Genomic DNA, 17050 nt, shown 5'->3' with positions numbered 1-17050 from the left:
GGCAGTCTATCCTCCTATGTGACTGTGATGGTTCTTTTCCTGCACTTACTCATAACAGAGCCCAAATTACATCACCGAGCCTCAGACAAGGAAACCAACCTTCATGGTGCCCTCACCCAGTTGCCTGTCTCTTTGAGAAATGTGTTGTCCCCATTCTACAGGAAAGGAAACTGAGGCCCAGAGAAGGCAAGTGACTTGGCCCATAGTCTTGCAGCTGGGATCCAGCAGAGCTGGACTGGAACTTGAATCTGACTCCAGAGCCCTGGGGCTTTCATTGTAAACCTGCTTCCTCTCCGGACAAATTAGAACCTCCACCCCCATCCCCTGCCTCCACCAACTTGCCAGTCAGGAAGAGGAGACTGAGCCTTCATGAGGATCCAGATGAGGCACAGACAACAAATTTCCTAGGGCATCCCACTCCCAGGTGACCCAGTGAGGCTGGGGGCAGAAGCAAGTCTCCCTGGGACCTTGGACGAGCCCCTCCTCCCCCGGATGCCCCTTCTGCTCCGTGTTAGCTTACAGAGAAGACCATGAGTCCGAGGCTGGTGCTGGGGTCTGGCCCCAAGCTTGGGCTTCCTGGGAGAGGCCAGGTGGTGGTGCCCAGTCTGCAGAGGACTCTTGGAAACCTTGGGATTTAGCTTAGAGGTTGCTGCAGAGCACTGTGGCGTCACGGCTGAGGCCCAGGCTGCTGAGCCAGAGGCTGACATTCTGATTCCACTCAGAATACTGTGTGGCCTTGCACAAGCTGACTTCAGTATTCTGGGCCTCAGTGGTCTGGCCCATGAAATGGGAGAGTAGAACTTATGAGGGAAATGGTAAAACCGCCACCCTCCCCCACAACGCCTGACCTGGTTTCTGGGAACACGGAAGTGTGGCGTTGAATCATCCTCCATGTCTTTCCTACTTTGGAGTCTCCCTGGGAATGGAAGCATTCAAAAAGGGGCTGACAAAGGGCCCTGGGAGCCGGGCGTGGGGGGAGCGGGGAGTGGGAGAGCAAGAGGAAAGACCCAGAAGCAGGAAAGCCCAGGCACATTAGGCTGGAACAGAGAACACTACGGAGATGCACATGTGGGCAAAATGAGCAAAGGGCCTTGAACGACTGGCGCAGGCCTCAGAACCCGAGGTCTGCACAGGGCCCCTTGGCAAGGCCACGCCACCAGCTTTCCCTAGGAGGGCCTTTCTGAAGGCAGACAGGCCTCGGCGTGAGCGCCACTGGCATCCCTTCATGTGTTTCCCTTTGTACTTAATCCCAACTCCCCTAAAATCCCGCTGAAGTGCTACCCAGCCACACATGTGGACGCCTCTCCCCAGCTGCGGTGGTGGACGATGACAGCGTGAGAGCCACACGCAGCACAGGGTGGGGGGCCTGGAGGGGATCCGGGCTCCCGGCGCCCAATGCGGGGCCTGCAGGGCTCCCGGCTGCCCGGGCCAACACTGGCCTTAATTAAAAAGGGGTCTCCCTCCCCAACGCCACTCCTTCCCCAGCCGCTTCCAGTTCTGCTTCTGGGCCGCGTGCTGAGGCTAGCTCCACAAATAAAAGCCATCCCTTTTTGTTCTCTCTTTCTCTTTCTTTCTTCTTCTTCTTTTTTTTTTTTTTCTAAAAAGAGAGAGAGGCAGCCACAAGATCTTCTAAGAGGCTGTGACATCATGGCCCAGGTGACCGCCGCCCAGCCAATGGGCCAAGGCCGCGAGCTGACTTCTTGCATCCTGTGAGCTGAGGTCGGGTTGACACGGTGAAGGCCTGGTCCCTCAACCACAGAACCACAAGACCAGGCCCTCAGCGCCTTCAAGGCCCTGCGCCGGAGCTGGTTGGCTCCCCGTTCTCCCACCCCCGGGCCGCCCTCGCACCCACTGAGCTGAGCTCTGCCGGGGGCGAGCCTCATTCATTCATTCCCGTGGCGCTTGATACTGGGCTGGCTCTGCTCTCACTGCCCTGCGACTCCTGCCCTGGCTGCCAAAGGCCCCTTCCCGTCATCTAATGATACACTCTGCATACGCTTCTGTTGAAAATTTGTGGCGAGACATTCCTGTGGGACCTGGAATCCAAATTCTTGGGTACAAACAGAAACTTACTTTCCTTGGGGATATTTTTTCTCTCTTGCTCACATACACACTCTCGCGTTCTTTGCTTTTTTCTTTTTCATAGCAGTAGGGGGAATAAAGGGACAAAACAAACAAAAAGCAGCAGCCCCCCCCCCTTTATTTTCAAAAGTAGCTAGGAAAAAATAAAACGACAGCCAACCAAGTCAATCCCAACCCAACCCCCTGAAGGGCTGAAACCTCGCCTTCCTCAGAGCGGGGCATGGCATCGAACAGCATCTTCGATTCCTTCCCGACCTACTCGCCGACCTTCATCCGCGGTGAGTAATGATCCCCCTTTTGGGTGGGGAGCTGTGGCCAGGCCCCGGACCGCGACCCTCCACCGCCAGCCCTGGCTGCTTTCAAGTGCCCGGGCTGACTACCTAAATCCGCTGGCTTCTGAAAGCCTGAGGTGGGAAGATGGCTTGGTGGCCTCCGTGGTCTCCTGCAGTGGAGCACCCTTGTGGACTTTCATCCTCAGCTGGTGGGGACTGTTCGTGGTGGGCGCCATGGATACCACAAGACCTCAAGACCTCAAAGGCCAGACCTCGGAGGGTCGTGGGGTGGAGAGGACACGGGGGTGGAGAGGACACGGGGGTGTCCCTGTGACCCGAGGCTTCCCGCCTCACCATCAGGGCTCCTGAGCCCAGCTGCCCCAGCCCCTGGCCCATCCAGAGAGCTCAGACCCTCTACCTGTGCTCAGACAGACACTCAGATACTCCGATCCCCCAGAGCCCAGCCAGCTTCTGAGCAGAGCTGTGGAGCAGGCAGGGGGCAAGTCTACGCCTTAGGATCTAGAGACCTTCCTGAGGACTTCTCCTGCATTGGATTTTCCGAGTAATCCCTGGGGTGGGGGAAGCAGAGGGAGGAAGGGGCTACAGGCTTTTGTTGGAACTCGTGCAGCTCTGCGTGACCTTGAAACTGGATTGGAGTTGAGGGAGCAGGCCTCGGGAAGGCTTATGGACTTGGTCCCGGGTAGAAATAAGTGTTTCTGGGTGGCTTCCGCCTCTATTCGTGGCCTAGATGAACCTGGAGGTCGGAGTTACGTGCCTCAAAAAGGATGGGGTCCCGGGATCCCCCGCTTGAAACCTCTGATTGAGGCTAGAACTCGGGGGGAGACTGTTCCTGCCTCTGTCTGGCCCCCCTGCTGCCTTCCTCCCCGCTAGCAGGAGCCCAGAGGGGGCTGTGGCACCCAAGACTGGAGGTCAAGAGGCCCTGAGTCTGAGTCCCAGCTCAGTGGCGACCTTGCTGAGCGGCCTTAGACAAGTTACTTAACCTCTCTGTGCCCCAAATGGAGGCCCCTCTGGCTGTGACATTCTGATTGCCTGAGGCCGGGAACGGACTGTGTATGAGGGCACTGCCTCTGGGTTATACACGGGGATGAGTCCTCCTCCAGGATAGAAGGACTGAGTGGCATCCGGAACTCCAGGGTCTGGGGGCCTGGCGTTGCCTTTTCTCAGCTGAGGTGATCGGCTGAGACACAGAAGTCGGTCTGGCTGTCCATCTGCCCTTCTGCCCATCTGCCTGTCCTGCTGTGGGCTAACACGTGACTCTGCGCCAGTCCTTGGGCAGCCAGCTCTGGGCAGGGACTGAGGCACATGTGGGTGCCTATTGTCCAGAGGTTTCTGCGAGGGCTTGTCTGAGGGCTGGACCCATTCCTCCTCCCTGGAGAGAAGCTGAGGCAGGCTGTGTGGCCGCAGGTGGGGGCTGAGTGGGGAGAGGCGGGGGCGCTCCCGTCAGACCTGCCTGTGGCTGGTGACCAGAAACAGCCCGAGGTCTGGGAGCCGAGCGCCATGGGCTCCTTCCTTCAAGCGGCTCCTGTTATAACGCTGTTCCCTTTGTAGTCCTCGGAGCTAATTAAAGGCAGTTCTGTGGCAAGAAAATAAGAGTTGATAAAAACCATTTGCTGGGTCTTTGTAATCTGTATTTCTCCCTCCGTGAGCAAGATGGAGAAATGTCGAGTTTAAAACAAAGGAAACTTGGGAGACAGGACTAAAGGGCCACCCACCTAGGATGGGTTCCTGATGCCATGGGGCCCGAGAGATGGTAAACAGTGACACAGAGGGCGAGGAAAAGGAGAGCTGGTGGCTTTGGGCCGGCTGTGTGCACAGAGCGGGCTGATGCCTGGTGGGCAGGGATGCAGATGTGTCTTGTAAGACAGGGTCCGGGCGAGGCCTCAGGGTCTGGGGTCTGAGGCTTTCCCTGCAGCTCCGTGTTCTGTCCCCATTGTCTGGTCCCCTCTCTCCTGCCCAGTTCTGCCCCCCACATTCTGCTCACTTTGGGGGATCTGTCTACCAAATTCTGTCTCTGGAGGCTCAAAGGGCTGCAGCTGCCAATTCTGTCCCCAAAGCGATCCAGCCTCTGGGTCCTGCAGTGCTCGGCTACATGCTGTCCCATGTAGGGTCCTTAACCTGCCCTGAACCACAGACCTTTCTGGAGTCTCGGGAAGCCTACAGACTCCTCAGAATTGAATTTTTAAAGGCATAAAACAAAATACAAAGAACTATGAAAAAACCCCAAATCTATGGAAATACAGTTAATCAACTATAAAAAAGCGAGTCTGTGACTCCGTGACCATGGGCCTCTCAGTGGAGATAGTAACGGCCGTAATACAGCAGGAATGGGCATACGTGGTATATCAAGAGAATCCGTGACAGCCCTGATGAGACTGGAGGATATCTGTGATTTCCATGGGTGACAAAATCACTGTGGCAAAAGATGCTACATTTTAGTTAGAGGTCAGTGAAAGGAGAGCTGTCACGTGTTTCCCGCCTCAGTTCCCGGACCCCCCTGAATGCAGGCCTGCGGTCCCAGCTCCTCAGCCGGAGGCAGTGGAGCCAGCGGGTCTCACGACATCACTGCCCCTCGAGAGCTTTTCAGGCTGGGTTCCCGATTCCAGAACTGCTCTCAGTTCCCTGTGACAGAGAGGTCTGGGGAGAGCGTGAAGAGGCATTTGATTTCCACACGAAGTAGAGGGTGAGGAGGAGACATGAAGAGGGCGGTGCTTACCCCACAGAGCTGCAGGCTGATGGCAGAATTCCAGGCACTGAGAGGCCAAAGGGGGCTCCTGGGGTGCCCCGTGCCGTGAGCAGTTCACCACCTTCTCCCACCTCTTCTCTGGGACTCTCCCAGGTAGGAGAAGGGGTATGAAGATTCTCTTTGACAAATGCGGAAGCTGAGGCCTAACGGTACACTGTGTGACTATGGGCGAGTCCCTTCCGGTCTCTGGGCCTCAGTTTCCCCACCTGACAAATGTGGGCAACAGCCTTGATGCTGCCCAAGGGCCCGTCCACAACCCATGGAGGGCCAGCTCCTTTATTCTGGATCTGCCCCATGAGGCCCTTCTCTGAACCCCCTGGGGGCATCCCCCTTGCAGCAGGTCCCTCTCACAGCACCCTCAAACTGCACCCCCAATGGCAAAAGCACTCTCCCCAGGACACTGAGGGAGGGCACCCCTCCAGGGAGGGAACTGGAGGAAATGGGTCTAAGCTGCCACATGCAGGAATTGGGAGACTCAGGGAGATAAAGGTTTTCCTTTATTCAGTAATTCCACAAAAGCTTATCAAGGAGTAGATACCGAGATTCAAGCTGGGCTCTGGAATCAGACTCTCCAGGCTCAAGTCCTGGCTCTGCCCTTCACTAACTTTGTAGCCCGGGGCGAGCCACTTCACCTCTCTGTGCGTCTGTTTCCCCATCTGTAAAATGGGAATGATGATTACACCAAGTTCATGGGCTCTGGAGAGAATTAAATGAGCAGGGTGCCTGGCATAGAGTAAGAGCTCAATAAGTGCCTTCATTTTTTAAATTATCAGGAGCCTGGCCTTGTGCTGGAAGCTCAGGTACAAGGATGACTAGGTCAGGCTCTCCACCCTTGAAGTCACAGTGTGGTGTGGAAAGAGACGGGGAAACTGAAAATTGCACTGTGGTGTGATAAATCTATAAGGCACAAAGAACAGGGGGCTGGGGGATCAGAGAGGGGGCACTGGCCAGCCTGGGGGAGGACAGTCCTCCTGGAGCGGGGCCTTGCAGGGTGGGGGGGTGACAGGCGGGGAAAGGATGTCCCAGGCAGAAGCAATGGCCTGGGTGGGCAAAGATGCAGAGGCAGGAAAGGATGAGATGACTGTGGGCACCTCCTGGGATGGCTGGGAGTACCATGCGTGGTGAGGTGCTGGAAGGGGACCGGGACGGGCCTGTCTGGCCAGAGTCCTCTGAGCAGCGGTGGGCAGCTGCAAAGCTGAAGACACCTGGAAGGAATGGGAAGTGGCCTCTCAGGTGTGAGGCAGGCCTCACAGAACGGCCCTGGGCAGGTCTAGCCGGGAGGGTCTGACTCAGAGGTCACTGGATGGTGGGAGAGCTGCCGCGACCAGAGAGGTCACTCACCGTGTCCTGTGCTCAGCTCTGGGCAGTGGCTAAGCAACAGGGGACTCTCCCGAGTCCCGGGCACCCCAGGATGGTTGGTCACCCTGGGTAGAGCGCCCTTGGCCGCCTCCCCTCCCCCGTGACCCTGGGAGATGAAGGTGCTGACCGCCAGCCACCCACAGCCACTCTGGCGTTTGCCTGGCGCCACCTCTGCCAGGGCCCTTTGACGACGGCTCCTGAGGCCGCCCTGCACACGCCCATCTCCCCAGACCACCCTGCCAGTCCACAGTGCCCCCCAGGCAGGAAGGGCATTCCTGGGAGTCCCCCACTGGCCACAGGGTCTGGGCGGGCATAAGCCGGCCCCACACAGTGGGACTGTGTGTCCAGGCCTCACCCGCGCCCACGACGGCGGCCGGCGGCCCCCAGCGGCCCCACTGGTCACATAGAGAGCCCATTGACGCCTCAGTCTTGAGGTGGCTGCATCAAAGCTGAGGCCCGCTCGGCTACCGGAGAGCAGCCAGGAGTTAGATGCCCCTGAGCAACAGGGCCTGCAAACCTGACCTTCGAGAAGCCTCCTAGGGAAGGGAGGCAGAAGCACCCCCTGACCCCAGCCTCGCCTCTGAGCCAGTCCAGACTCCTCCAAAGGCGGGGAACCTGGACTCTGGGCTCAGGCTTCGGTGGGGCGGCCGCAACACCAGCTCCTACTTCCGTCTCCTGGGGATGCGTCATCTGCAGAGCCTTCCTCAAATCCACCAAGCCGGGGGGTACCCAGCTGGCAGCGGAGGAGTCTCACCCAATCTTCAAGACTGAGCTCAAACACCCCTCTCCCAGGGGTCTTCCCTGGGACTACCTGTGGCCGCCAGGGAGCCCTGGCCTCCTGGGAGCTTCCGGGCCCGAGCCGGCCTGGGGCATCAGCCAGTTATTCCCGCCTTGGTGCCCAGTAGCCTCCCTTACGTGCTGGAAGGGGATGGAGGGAGGGAGGAAGGGAGGGCTTTATCCCTCAGTGGATTTGGAACATGAGTCCTCCATCACCCGCCTTGAAACAGCACTTCCTGGAGGGACACAGCTGGGCGGGGAATTGTGACACTGAGGCTAGGAGCGAGACTTGTCACGCCTGGAGACTCCACAAGAAGCAGGAACAGTGCGTGAATCCAGGAGAATGCTGGAGCTGGCAGGCAGAGGGCCTCCGCCTCGGTTTATAGATGGGGAAACTGAGGTCCAAAGAGATGTGTGGTCTTGTGTGAAGTCGAATTCCGTAGCAGGAACACCAACTTTTCTCAGCTACTCGGGGACCAGGCTGGCATACAGTTTAAGAGTCAAGCCAGGTTTAAACTGTTAGATAGCTGGATGACCCAACATGTTAATTCACCTCTTTGAGTCTCTTTCCTCCTCTGTAAGATGGGACTAGGATGGTTGCGAGGGAGAACGTGACCCTGCCCTGAAGCCCTGCGCACGGCACTGGTCTATAGCAAGTGCTCACTCAGCACGGCCACTTCTTTGAGCCCCTCGGCCCCGCCGCCTCCCCACGTTCGTTCACTTGCCACCCGGCAGATGTTCCCACGTATCACCCCATTGCTCCGTCTCCAGCACGAACCACCTGGTGTTCTCAGTGCTGGAGAGAGGTAAGCATGGGGGAGACTGTAGCGGGACTGTCAGGCCCCTTGTCAATGGCTCCCAGAGATGGGGATGGAGAAGAGGGTGTCCTCTGGGGAAGAGGCCACATGAAATGCAGTTAGTTACAAGCCCAGGCTGCAGCCAGGCCCCGTCATTTCCTCACTCTGTGGCCTCAGACAAAGTGCCTCGCCTCTCTGAACTCAGTGTTCTCATCTGTACAATCGGGAGAACGAACAGTAGCCATCTCAAGATGCGTTGGGTGGGTTAATGAGATCATGTATATTACGTACTTAATATAGGGCTTGGTGCAGAGGCAAGACCTCCATAATTATGGAAATTATGACTCTTTCATGGTCCCGCTCCTCCTGGGCAAGAGTCTGACTCTGAACAGGATGGGGAAGGTGAGAAACCTGCCTCTCTCCTCTCAAGGCCCAGCCGAACATACATACAATGGAATATCACTCAGCCATAAAAGAAACGAAATTGAGTTATTTGTGGTGAGGTGGATGGACCTAGAGACTGTCATACAGAGTGAAGTAAGTCAGAAAGAGAAAAATACCGTATGCTAACACATATATATATGGAATCTAAAAAGCAAACCGAAAAATGGTCACGAAGAACCTAGGGGCAAGACAGGAATAAAGACGCAGACCTACTAGGGAATGGACTTGAGGATACGGGGAGGGGGAAGGGTAAGCTGGGACAAAGTGAGAGAGAGGCATGGACATACATAAACTACCAAATGCAAAATGGCTAGTGAGAAGCAGCCGCATAGCACAGGGAGATCAGCTCGGTGCTTTGTGACCACCCAGAGGGGTGGGATAGGGAGGGTGGGAGGGAGGGAGACGCAAGAGGGAAGAGATATGGGAACATATGTATATGTACAACTGATTCACTTTGTTATAAAGCAGAAACTAACACACCATTGTAAAGCAATTATACTCCAATAAAGATGTTTAAAAAAAAAAAAGACCCAGCCTAAAGGCCGCCCCCTCTGGGGAGCCTTCCCGGGCTCCCCCCTTCTCCCCTCCAGGCCTCTGGAGAGCCCTGCCCCCGCCCTCACTCCCTGCACCCCCTCCTGTCGGGTGGGGTGCTCCTGGGAGCAGGTCAGGCTCAGCTCTTCTTGCTAAGAGGAGGGAGGAGACAGAGGGTGAAAGGACCAATGAATAGATGGACCAACACTGACCTCCAGGGAGGGTTCCAACTTCTCCCCTCACTTCCCCTTTGCCGTCTGGCTCGTTCTTTGAAACGCTTGCTGGTGGGTGCCTGAGCTCTCACATCCAATTGGTGCAGCCGTGTGAAGGGTTAGGTTCCTCTTTGGGGTTTTCTTTCGCGTCTGGGAAAAGTGTTTTTGGCAAAAGGTTCAGACTTACGTGTGGGCGGAAAGGGCGGATGCCATAACTTATGATTCGCAGGGGTGACCGAAGTCAGCCCCCCAGAACATCCTTCATTGTGTGACACTGAAAGTGGACACTGGTGGACTTAAATGCCACCACGGCACTCAGCCCCTCTGGGGTGAAGCATTGCCGGCTGGGCTTTTTTTAGAACGCAGGGTCCAGTGCCCGTGAGTTCACTGATCTGCTCACCTTTGTTAAGAGAACAGCAGCTGGGTATACAGCAAGTAGGTGTTAAGGGAAGGAAAACTTGGGGTGCTCAAATGAAAGGGGCTGAAAAGAAAGGGCATGAGGAGGAGAAGGGAGGTCCATTTTGGTCATGCCCCTGCCCCAGACTCAACTCGCCCGGGTGCCCAGTGGCTAAAGGCCAACACTGCATGGCCCCAAGAAGTGCCCCCACCTTGAGGACTTCCATTCCGTCCTCCCTCACTGAACCCTAGTTCTGCCCCCCCGTTACCCCCCATGGAGGAAGCCCTGCTGAGGTCTCACCCACAGCTCTGGGCTCCCTCATATCTTAGGAAGATGCATCAGGGCCAGCATGGTTGGAGCCCCATGTTAGGGGTGAGAGGGGCTCATGGCGCTGAGCCTGGCTCTCCCCTGTACCACAGGCATATCCCTTTCGGGGCAGGCAGAGGAAGCCGCCTCTGGGAACAAGGCCACCTTAGGAAAAAGACTGGAAGGACAACACGAAAATGTTGTCGTTAGTGCTACATGATGCAGTGATGGCGGGGAGCCTTTATTTCTAATTCTCTGGGTGATTTTTGTAGGTTTTCCAAACTGCTAAACACTGAACATGTATTACTTGTAAATTTAGGGGAAACTTTTTTTTCAAAACAAGGAAGAGGAAGAGGCAGCCCCACACTCCCAGGAGCAGGTGAGCTGGGCCTCCCATCAGCCGGGGCTGCAGCAGGGGGTTGGCCTGCTCCTGCCCAGCCAAGGCCCCACCGGCCGCCCCTCGTCTCTCTTCCTCTTCCCAAATCGCTGTGTCAGTCATCTTCCTCCCTGGTGCTCTCTATCTCTCCCTATCTGGCTGTGGAGCAAGGGTCTGCCCTGGGCTGGGCAGAGCCATGCATACAGCAGGTGCTTGGGAAATGCTTGTGGCCTGTGTTGTGGTCCCAATCTGAAGACAGTTTTCCCTGGACAGGGCTGGTTTTCCTGGATTCTCCCATTCCCAGTGCCCAGGGCTTGGGGTGTGATGTGGGCCAATTGGTGCTGCTGATCATTCAATGGACATTTATTGAGCATCACCTACATGCCAAACACTGTCCTGGGCACTGAGGATTCAGGAGCAGACAAAACAGACACAGGTGCCTGACCTCCTGGAGCTGACTTCCTCGTGATGTGCGGAAAGTTTGCCTCAGGAAAATGCCCCAGTGAGAAAGGCCAGCACCCCTTCGGCTTATGCCCTTCCTATCGACATAGAATCTCAGGCTCCTGGGACTTCTGTAACTTCCCATCACCCTATAGAACCCTCATCACAGCTCCGTGTGCTGGGCACCACTACCTCCATTGCAGAGATGAATAAACAGACCCAGAGCGATGGGCGATGGACACTAACATTTCACAGAAGGAAGACACTGAGGAAGGGAGAGGGGAATCATGTTTGTTGATGACTTGCTGTGTGCCAGGCACTGTGGTGGTTCTAATTTCAGTTAATCAGTTAATCTCTAATCCATGTAGTAGGTGTTATCGATATTATCCCCATTTTACAGATGAGGAAACTGAGGCTCAGCAAAGGGAAGTAACTCACCCAATGTCATGTAGCTAGTAACCGGTGAAGCCCAAATTCATGTCAGAATCTGTCTGATATCAAAGCCAGCCTGACAAAACTCTCCTTTTTCTACCTGGCAGACATCTCTTCTTAAAGGCCCAGGCTCACCACCTCCTTGGAGCCCTCCCTGATTCCTCCAGGCAAGGTGATTCATATTTTCTTCTATGCAATTAGAGTACCTTCAGGCCCTTCTCAAATAATTCCAGAAGGCTTCCCAGAAAGGGCAGAATCTGAGGTAGATCTGGGAAGGAAGGAACACTGGGGAGTCCAAGCAGAATTAATAGCACGGACAAAGGTATGGAAGAAGGACCACGTAGAGAGGATTGCTTAGAAATGGGAGGGCCTGTGGGTCCTGTGGCGACGTTGAGGGAGAAGAGACTGGAAGGAAGTTGAGCCAGGCCTAGAGGTTCAGCATGGCCTTCAAGGCAGTGGGGGTCCAGGCAGGATCCAAGCTGGGCAGTGACATGGGGCAGAGCGTCCTGTGGTGCCCCAGGCCGCTCTCTGAAACAGGCGAGTGTAGACGTGCGCCTTGAGTGCACGTAAGTGTGTGAACACAGACCACAGGGGCCTTCCCGCACCTGCTTGCGAGCCCTATTTTTATCACTCTCTAGACACACACCTCAGCAACGAAAGCAAACTTTTTCTCAGGCACATAGAGTGCGCCATGGATGGGATCGTCTGTGGTCTGACGAGGACAAGTCAGAGCAGCCAAAACGAGACCCATCCCCGGGAGAACCCGGGACTAGTGCCGGCGACACAATTTGCAGGGCACAGTGCAAAAGGAAAATGCAGAGCCGCTTGGTCAAAAATCATTAGGAATTTCAAGATGGCAACTGCAGAGCATGAAACCAAGCGTGGGACTCTTCTAAGCAAGGGAGCCTGTGTGACTGCTTGGCCTGCAGGCCCGTGAAGCCAGCCCTGCCTAAAGCAGCCCTAGGCTGGAGGGGCCCCTGGCCTGAAAATGAACCTCTGTCTGCCTCTCCTTCTTGTGTGCTTCGTTCCTTTGACTTGTGCAGGCCTCCATTCTTCATGAGTCCACAATTTTAAAAACAATGATAATAAATTAAGCCTTGGGCAAGAGCATACCTTGAAGCTTTTAGAACCAGCAAGAACATTAGGGAGAACATAAATCCACCCGACACCCCCACCCCACCGGCATTTTAGGTTGTAGATCACCTGAAGGACCTAGGAAATTTTAAAATAAACTCTGTAATCTCAACACCCAGAGAAAACCACTAACATTCAGTGTATTTCTGTCTAGACTGTTTTTCCCTGTGTCTGTTTTTTGCCTCTAGAGGGTCTCTTCCCTTTATGGGTGAGGCCATACGGAGACTTATGACATATCCAGGAACTTCACCAAAAATACTAACAATCATTATGCATATATGTCGGGTTATGTCTTGGAAGAGTCTGGAGCAATGCTGTCCAATAGAACTTTCTGTGAGGATGAAAATGTTCTGTCTCTACTGCCCGATACTGTAGCCATTCACTGCGTGTGAATACTGAGTACTTGAAATGTGCCCACCCAGGTCCACAACGAGTGTGACTGAGAGACTGAATTTTTAACATTATTTTATTTTAATTATTTTAATTTAAATAACACATGTTGGACCATGCAGATCTAGAAGAATGTATGCCCAACTGTTTAACCCAGGTTATCTCTTGAGGTGAGGTTATGGAGCTTTTCATTTTCCAACTCAAAATGTTTGAAAAGTTTTATACCCAACCATCACGGATTGCTTTTGTAAGCAAAAAAAAAGCTGTTGAAGATTTAAGTTTGTAATATATTCCATGCTATAGGGGAAAAAAAGGCTTTAGATTTTTTAAAGCATATCACCAGGGAAGATTGATCCTGGCAGAATGAGATCTGTTTTTATTTTTCTTACCAACGTACAGAAGAAAGAATGTGGGGTTTAGAATCAGAAGTTGTGGGTTTGCCTCCCACATCTGCCACTTACTGGCTGTGCGGCCACTTAACCTCGTGACCTCAGTTTCCTCACCTGTGAGATGGGGATATCGACGCTACTGACCTCGCGAGGATGCTGTGGGGACTGAATCAGACAGTGACGATGAGAACGCAGGGAACCAGCTGAGTAATGGAAGCAAGTTACTGGAGGTGATTTCTGTAGAGGTGGAACCACTCGTCTCTGTGAGGGGCGCCGCTCACAGCTCTGCCATTTCCTAGAAACCAGGAAATGAGTGGGGCATCTCCCAACGTGTGTGCAGCAGATGTTATCAGGTGTTGAGCAGAAATAAAGGGGGCTCATAAAAAGGAATGAAATAATGCCATTTGCAGCGACACGGATAGACCTAGAGATTGTCGTACAGAGTGAAGTAGCCAGAAAGGGAGAGACAAATATCGTATAATATTGCTTATATGTGGAATCTAGAAAAATGGAACAGATGAACTTATTTACAAAGCAGAAATAGAGTCACAGATGTAGAAAACAAGCTTAAGGTTACCAAGGGGGGAAGGGAGGGTGGAATGAATTGGGAGATTGGGATTGACATATGCACACTACTATATATAAAATGGATAACTAGGGCTTCCCTGGTGGCGCAGTGGTTGAGAGTCTGCCTGCCGATGCAGGGGACATGGGTTCGTGCCCCGGTCCGGGAAGATCACACATGCTGCAGAGTGGCTGGGCCCGTGAGCCATGGCCGCTGAGCCTGCACGTCCGGAGCCTGTGCTCCACAACGGGAGAGGCCACAACAGTGAGAGGCCCATGTACCCCCCCAAAACAAACAAACAAACAAACAAAAAATGGATAACTAATGAGAACCTACTGTATAGCACAGAGAACTCTACTCAGTGCTCTGTGGTGTGACCTAAATGGGAAGGGAATCTAAAAAAGAGTGGACATATGTATATGTACAAATGATTCACTTTGCTGCATAGCAGAAACTAACACAACATTGTAAAGTAGCTATACTCCGATAAAAATTAATTTAAAAAAGAGAAATAAAGGGGGCTCTGTGACCAGATAGGTCAGGAATGACGGTATCAAGCAGTGTTCCACAGAGGGTTTTACTGCAGGACTTTTCAGAGCCTTTGATATGCTAACGAACACTGGCTTCTTGAAGGAGCTGGTGTGTTGAGAGCCCACTTTGGGAAAAGCTGCTCTAGGGAAAGCTATTAAATCCACCATAGCTGCAGGCCTGTGGGAGCAGAAACTGTATGAAACTTGAAAGGGAAATTTGCTGGATCCTAAATGCAAAAGGAAAAGTACAAAATTGGAATTAATAAGTGCATAATTATCTAGAAAATATAAATTATGACAATTCAACTCTTAAATAGTCACATTGGCAGTCAACACTTACATGGCTCTTACTGTATGCCAGAAACTAAGTTCCTTACAAATCTTTGCTCACTCGATCCTCACAACCCTACAAAATGAGTGTTATTGTTAAGCCTGTTGTATCCATGAGAAAACTGAAGCCCAGAGAGGTTAAACCACCTGCCCAGGATAACCCACCTGAGGTTCAAACCTGCATCTGGAGCCTGGGCACCTCACCGCAGCACATCAGCTCTGAGTTAACTGAGGTTTTCCCAGATAAAGGAACATCCCTTGGCTTCCACTGGCCTCCTTCCTGGGAAGGGCTGGCGGCACTTCCACGAGCCTGGCCAGTCAGGATCAGCTCTGCTGCTTTCTTGCTGGGTGAGTCATTGCCATTTCTTGGCTTCAGTTTCCTCCTCTGAGAAATGGGCCAGTAATCATTTGAAGACCAAGAGACGGAGGTTTGTAAAACACAGTGCACAGTCTACTTAGAAAGCACTTGATGTATGGTGGTCCTCTCCTTCCTCAGTGCACAGTTGGGGAAACTGAGGCATGGAGCAGTGGGAGCAGGGAGGGGTGGGGTGGGGGGCGTAAGTTGAGCTCATACAGCACTCCAAGGAGCCAAGCCCAAATCCCACAGCTGGCCCAGTCCACGCATGGCACAAGCAAAGGGCTCCCTTCTCATTTGGCAGGGAGGGTCCCCTGCTATCCCTCTCATAACAGCACTTTGAGCACTTTGGTGGGGGCCTCTCCCTCTGGGCTCCTCTCCCTGGGACGCCCAGCTTTCCCAGGGGTCCCTCCCACCTAGTGTAGGTTCTGTGTGATCCAGCACCACGCCCCAAGCCTACTGCCTGGGCATCCTGCAGCAGTCCTCTGGAATTCCCCTCTTGGATCCTCCATGTGGAGTGAGGGGCACACACAGACATGCCTCTGGCCCTATTCATGGACCCCCCTGCTTACCGGGGGGTATATTCCTCTGCCCTGGGTCACCTCTGAAATTGACTCGTGCCAGTACTGGGCTCAGCCCTTGATACAATCACTACTAACTCGGACTAACCCAACCAGTTGGTACTTTTGTCCCCATTTTGCAGAGGAGGAAAGTGAGGCCCGGAGAAGTGAAGTCACTTGCCTAAGTTCCCAGAGTTTGTAGGTGGTGGAGCTGGGGTTCAATCCCAGGCTCTGCTCACCACTGCCACGGTGTCCCCCATGGGCACAGCCTAGTGCACAAAAGGCAGCTCCTAAGTATACGTGCTGGGCACACACACCCACACTCCCCCTGCACCCCTGCATGTCAGGGGCTTTGTTGCTGGGGTGGAAGTTGGGTGACTGACCCTCCCATCTGAGCTGGGTCCCTCCCTCAGGCAGGCCAGCTTCGTGAGCTGTAACCCATGGGGTGCTGCAGGGCTCCAAGCTCAGAAGGTCCCCACGCTCGCGTTTAATGCTCTGCGGTTGCCTCTCGACATTCTTAATACCTTTATCTTTGGCTAAAAAGGGGCTGCAGGGGGGTGCACACCAGCTCAGACTCCGGGGTGGCCCCATGCTCTGAGTGGAGGCTTGCCCTTCGGCCAAGGCAAGAGGGGAGCTGGGCTTCTCTGCCCCCTGCCCGGGCAGGCCCCAGGCCAGCACGCAGCCCCCTGCCCCAAGGAGGCTTGGCCCAGAGTGGTGGGCCTGGGGCGGTAAGTGGGCTCCTGGAGGCCTCCCTGCCCGAGCAGACAGTGGACTGGTGAGGCAGGCACCCGGTCTTGGCTTTTGAACACATTGTGGCCCATGAAAAGCTCGTAAAGGCCCCTGCTGACTGGGGGAGGCAGGACTACAGCTCGTAGGGGGTCAAGCTGTGGTCAGGGTCGGGGCTCAGTCTGTGACCATGTGGGGGCTCCGATTAGGGCTTGTCTGTCTTGTTCAAGGCCAAGTCCCCAGTGCTGAGCTAGATCTGACTCCTCGGAGCGCTCAGTAAATACCGCTGGAGGAATGAATGAGTGAACGCAGTTTTCCCAGGGGAGCCGAGTCCTGGACCCCGGGAGGATCTGCACTTGCAAATTAGCCAGACCTGGGTTCGAATCTTAGCTCCACCACTTACTCCCCGAGGGTCATATTTAAGCTCCCTTTCCCTCAGTTTCCTCATCTGTACAAGGGAGAGAACAGCAGTTCAGACAATTAACCAAGACAGTATTTCAAGTGCTTAGCTCCGCCCCCGGCCCCAGTGAAATGCTCAGGGTATGAGAATTAAGATGATTTATATCAAGAGGCTCTAGAGACACCTTCCTCCTCAGAGATGCATGGTACTCACTCTGGCTCTAAGATTTCCGGCGTCAACATTTTTTAGGTGTTTTTCTGTATTTGTACAAGTTTTTTCATTGTGCTCATTCTACTTGTATCACGGGGCCAGGGGTGTGTTATGTGAGACCCTCAATGAATGTTATTTATTAACAGTGTTGTTTTAAACAGACAATAAAAAGGAGGCAAGTCAGAGTCAGCTCCCCTCAGACCTTCACTGGGGTCCCAGCTCCTGGAGGCCCCGACAGCACCGGGGCGCTGGGCCCAGCGTGCCCCGCGCG

General features: G+C 54.1%; 1 protein-coding gene across 1 annotated transcript in view; it reads left to right on the top strand.

Moving 5' to 3' along the window:
* The first annotated feature begins 2216 nt into the window (after window positions 1-2216).
* RUNX3 (RUNX family transcription factor 3) overlaps window positions 2217-17050 on the top strand; it is a 63687-nt gene continuing 48853 nt past the window's right edge. Inside the window, exon 1 of the mRNA XM_024766676.1 lies at window positions 2217-2360. Coding sequence (XP_024622444.1) covers window positions 2303-2360 — 58 coding nt within the window. The 5' untranslated portion in view covers window positions 2217-2302. The remainder of the gene's footprint in view (window positions 2361-17050) is intronic.

This window comes from Neophocaena asiaeorientalis, unplaced genomic scaffold (genome assembly GCF_003031525.2).
Source record: "Neophocaena asiaeorientalis asiaeorientalis breed wild unplaced genomic scaffold, Neophocaena_asiaeorientalis_V1.1 scaffold79, whole genome shotgun sequence".
In the NCBI taxonomy this organism is placed as follows: Eukaryota; Metazoa; Chordata; class Mammalia; order Artiodactyla; family Phocoenidae; genus Neophocaena; species Neophocaena asiaeorientalis.
The sequence above is the reverse complement of the archived record's forward strand: the minus strand, read 5'-3'. Positions and strand labels throughout refer to the sequence as shown.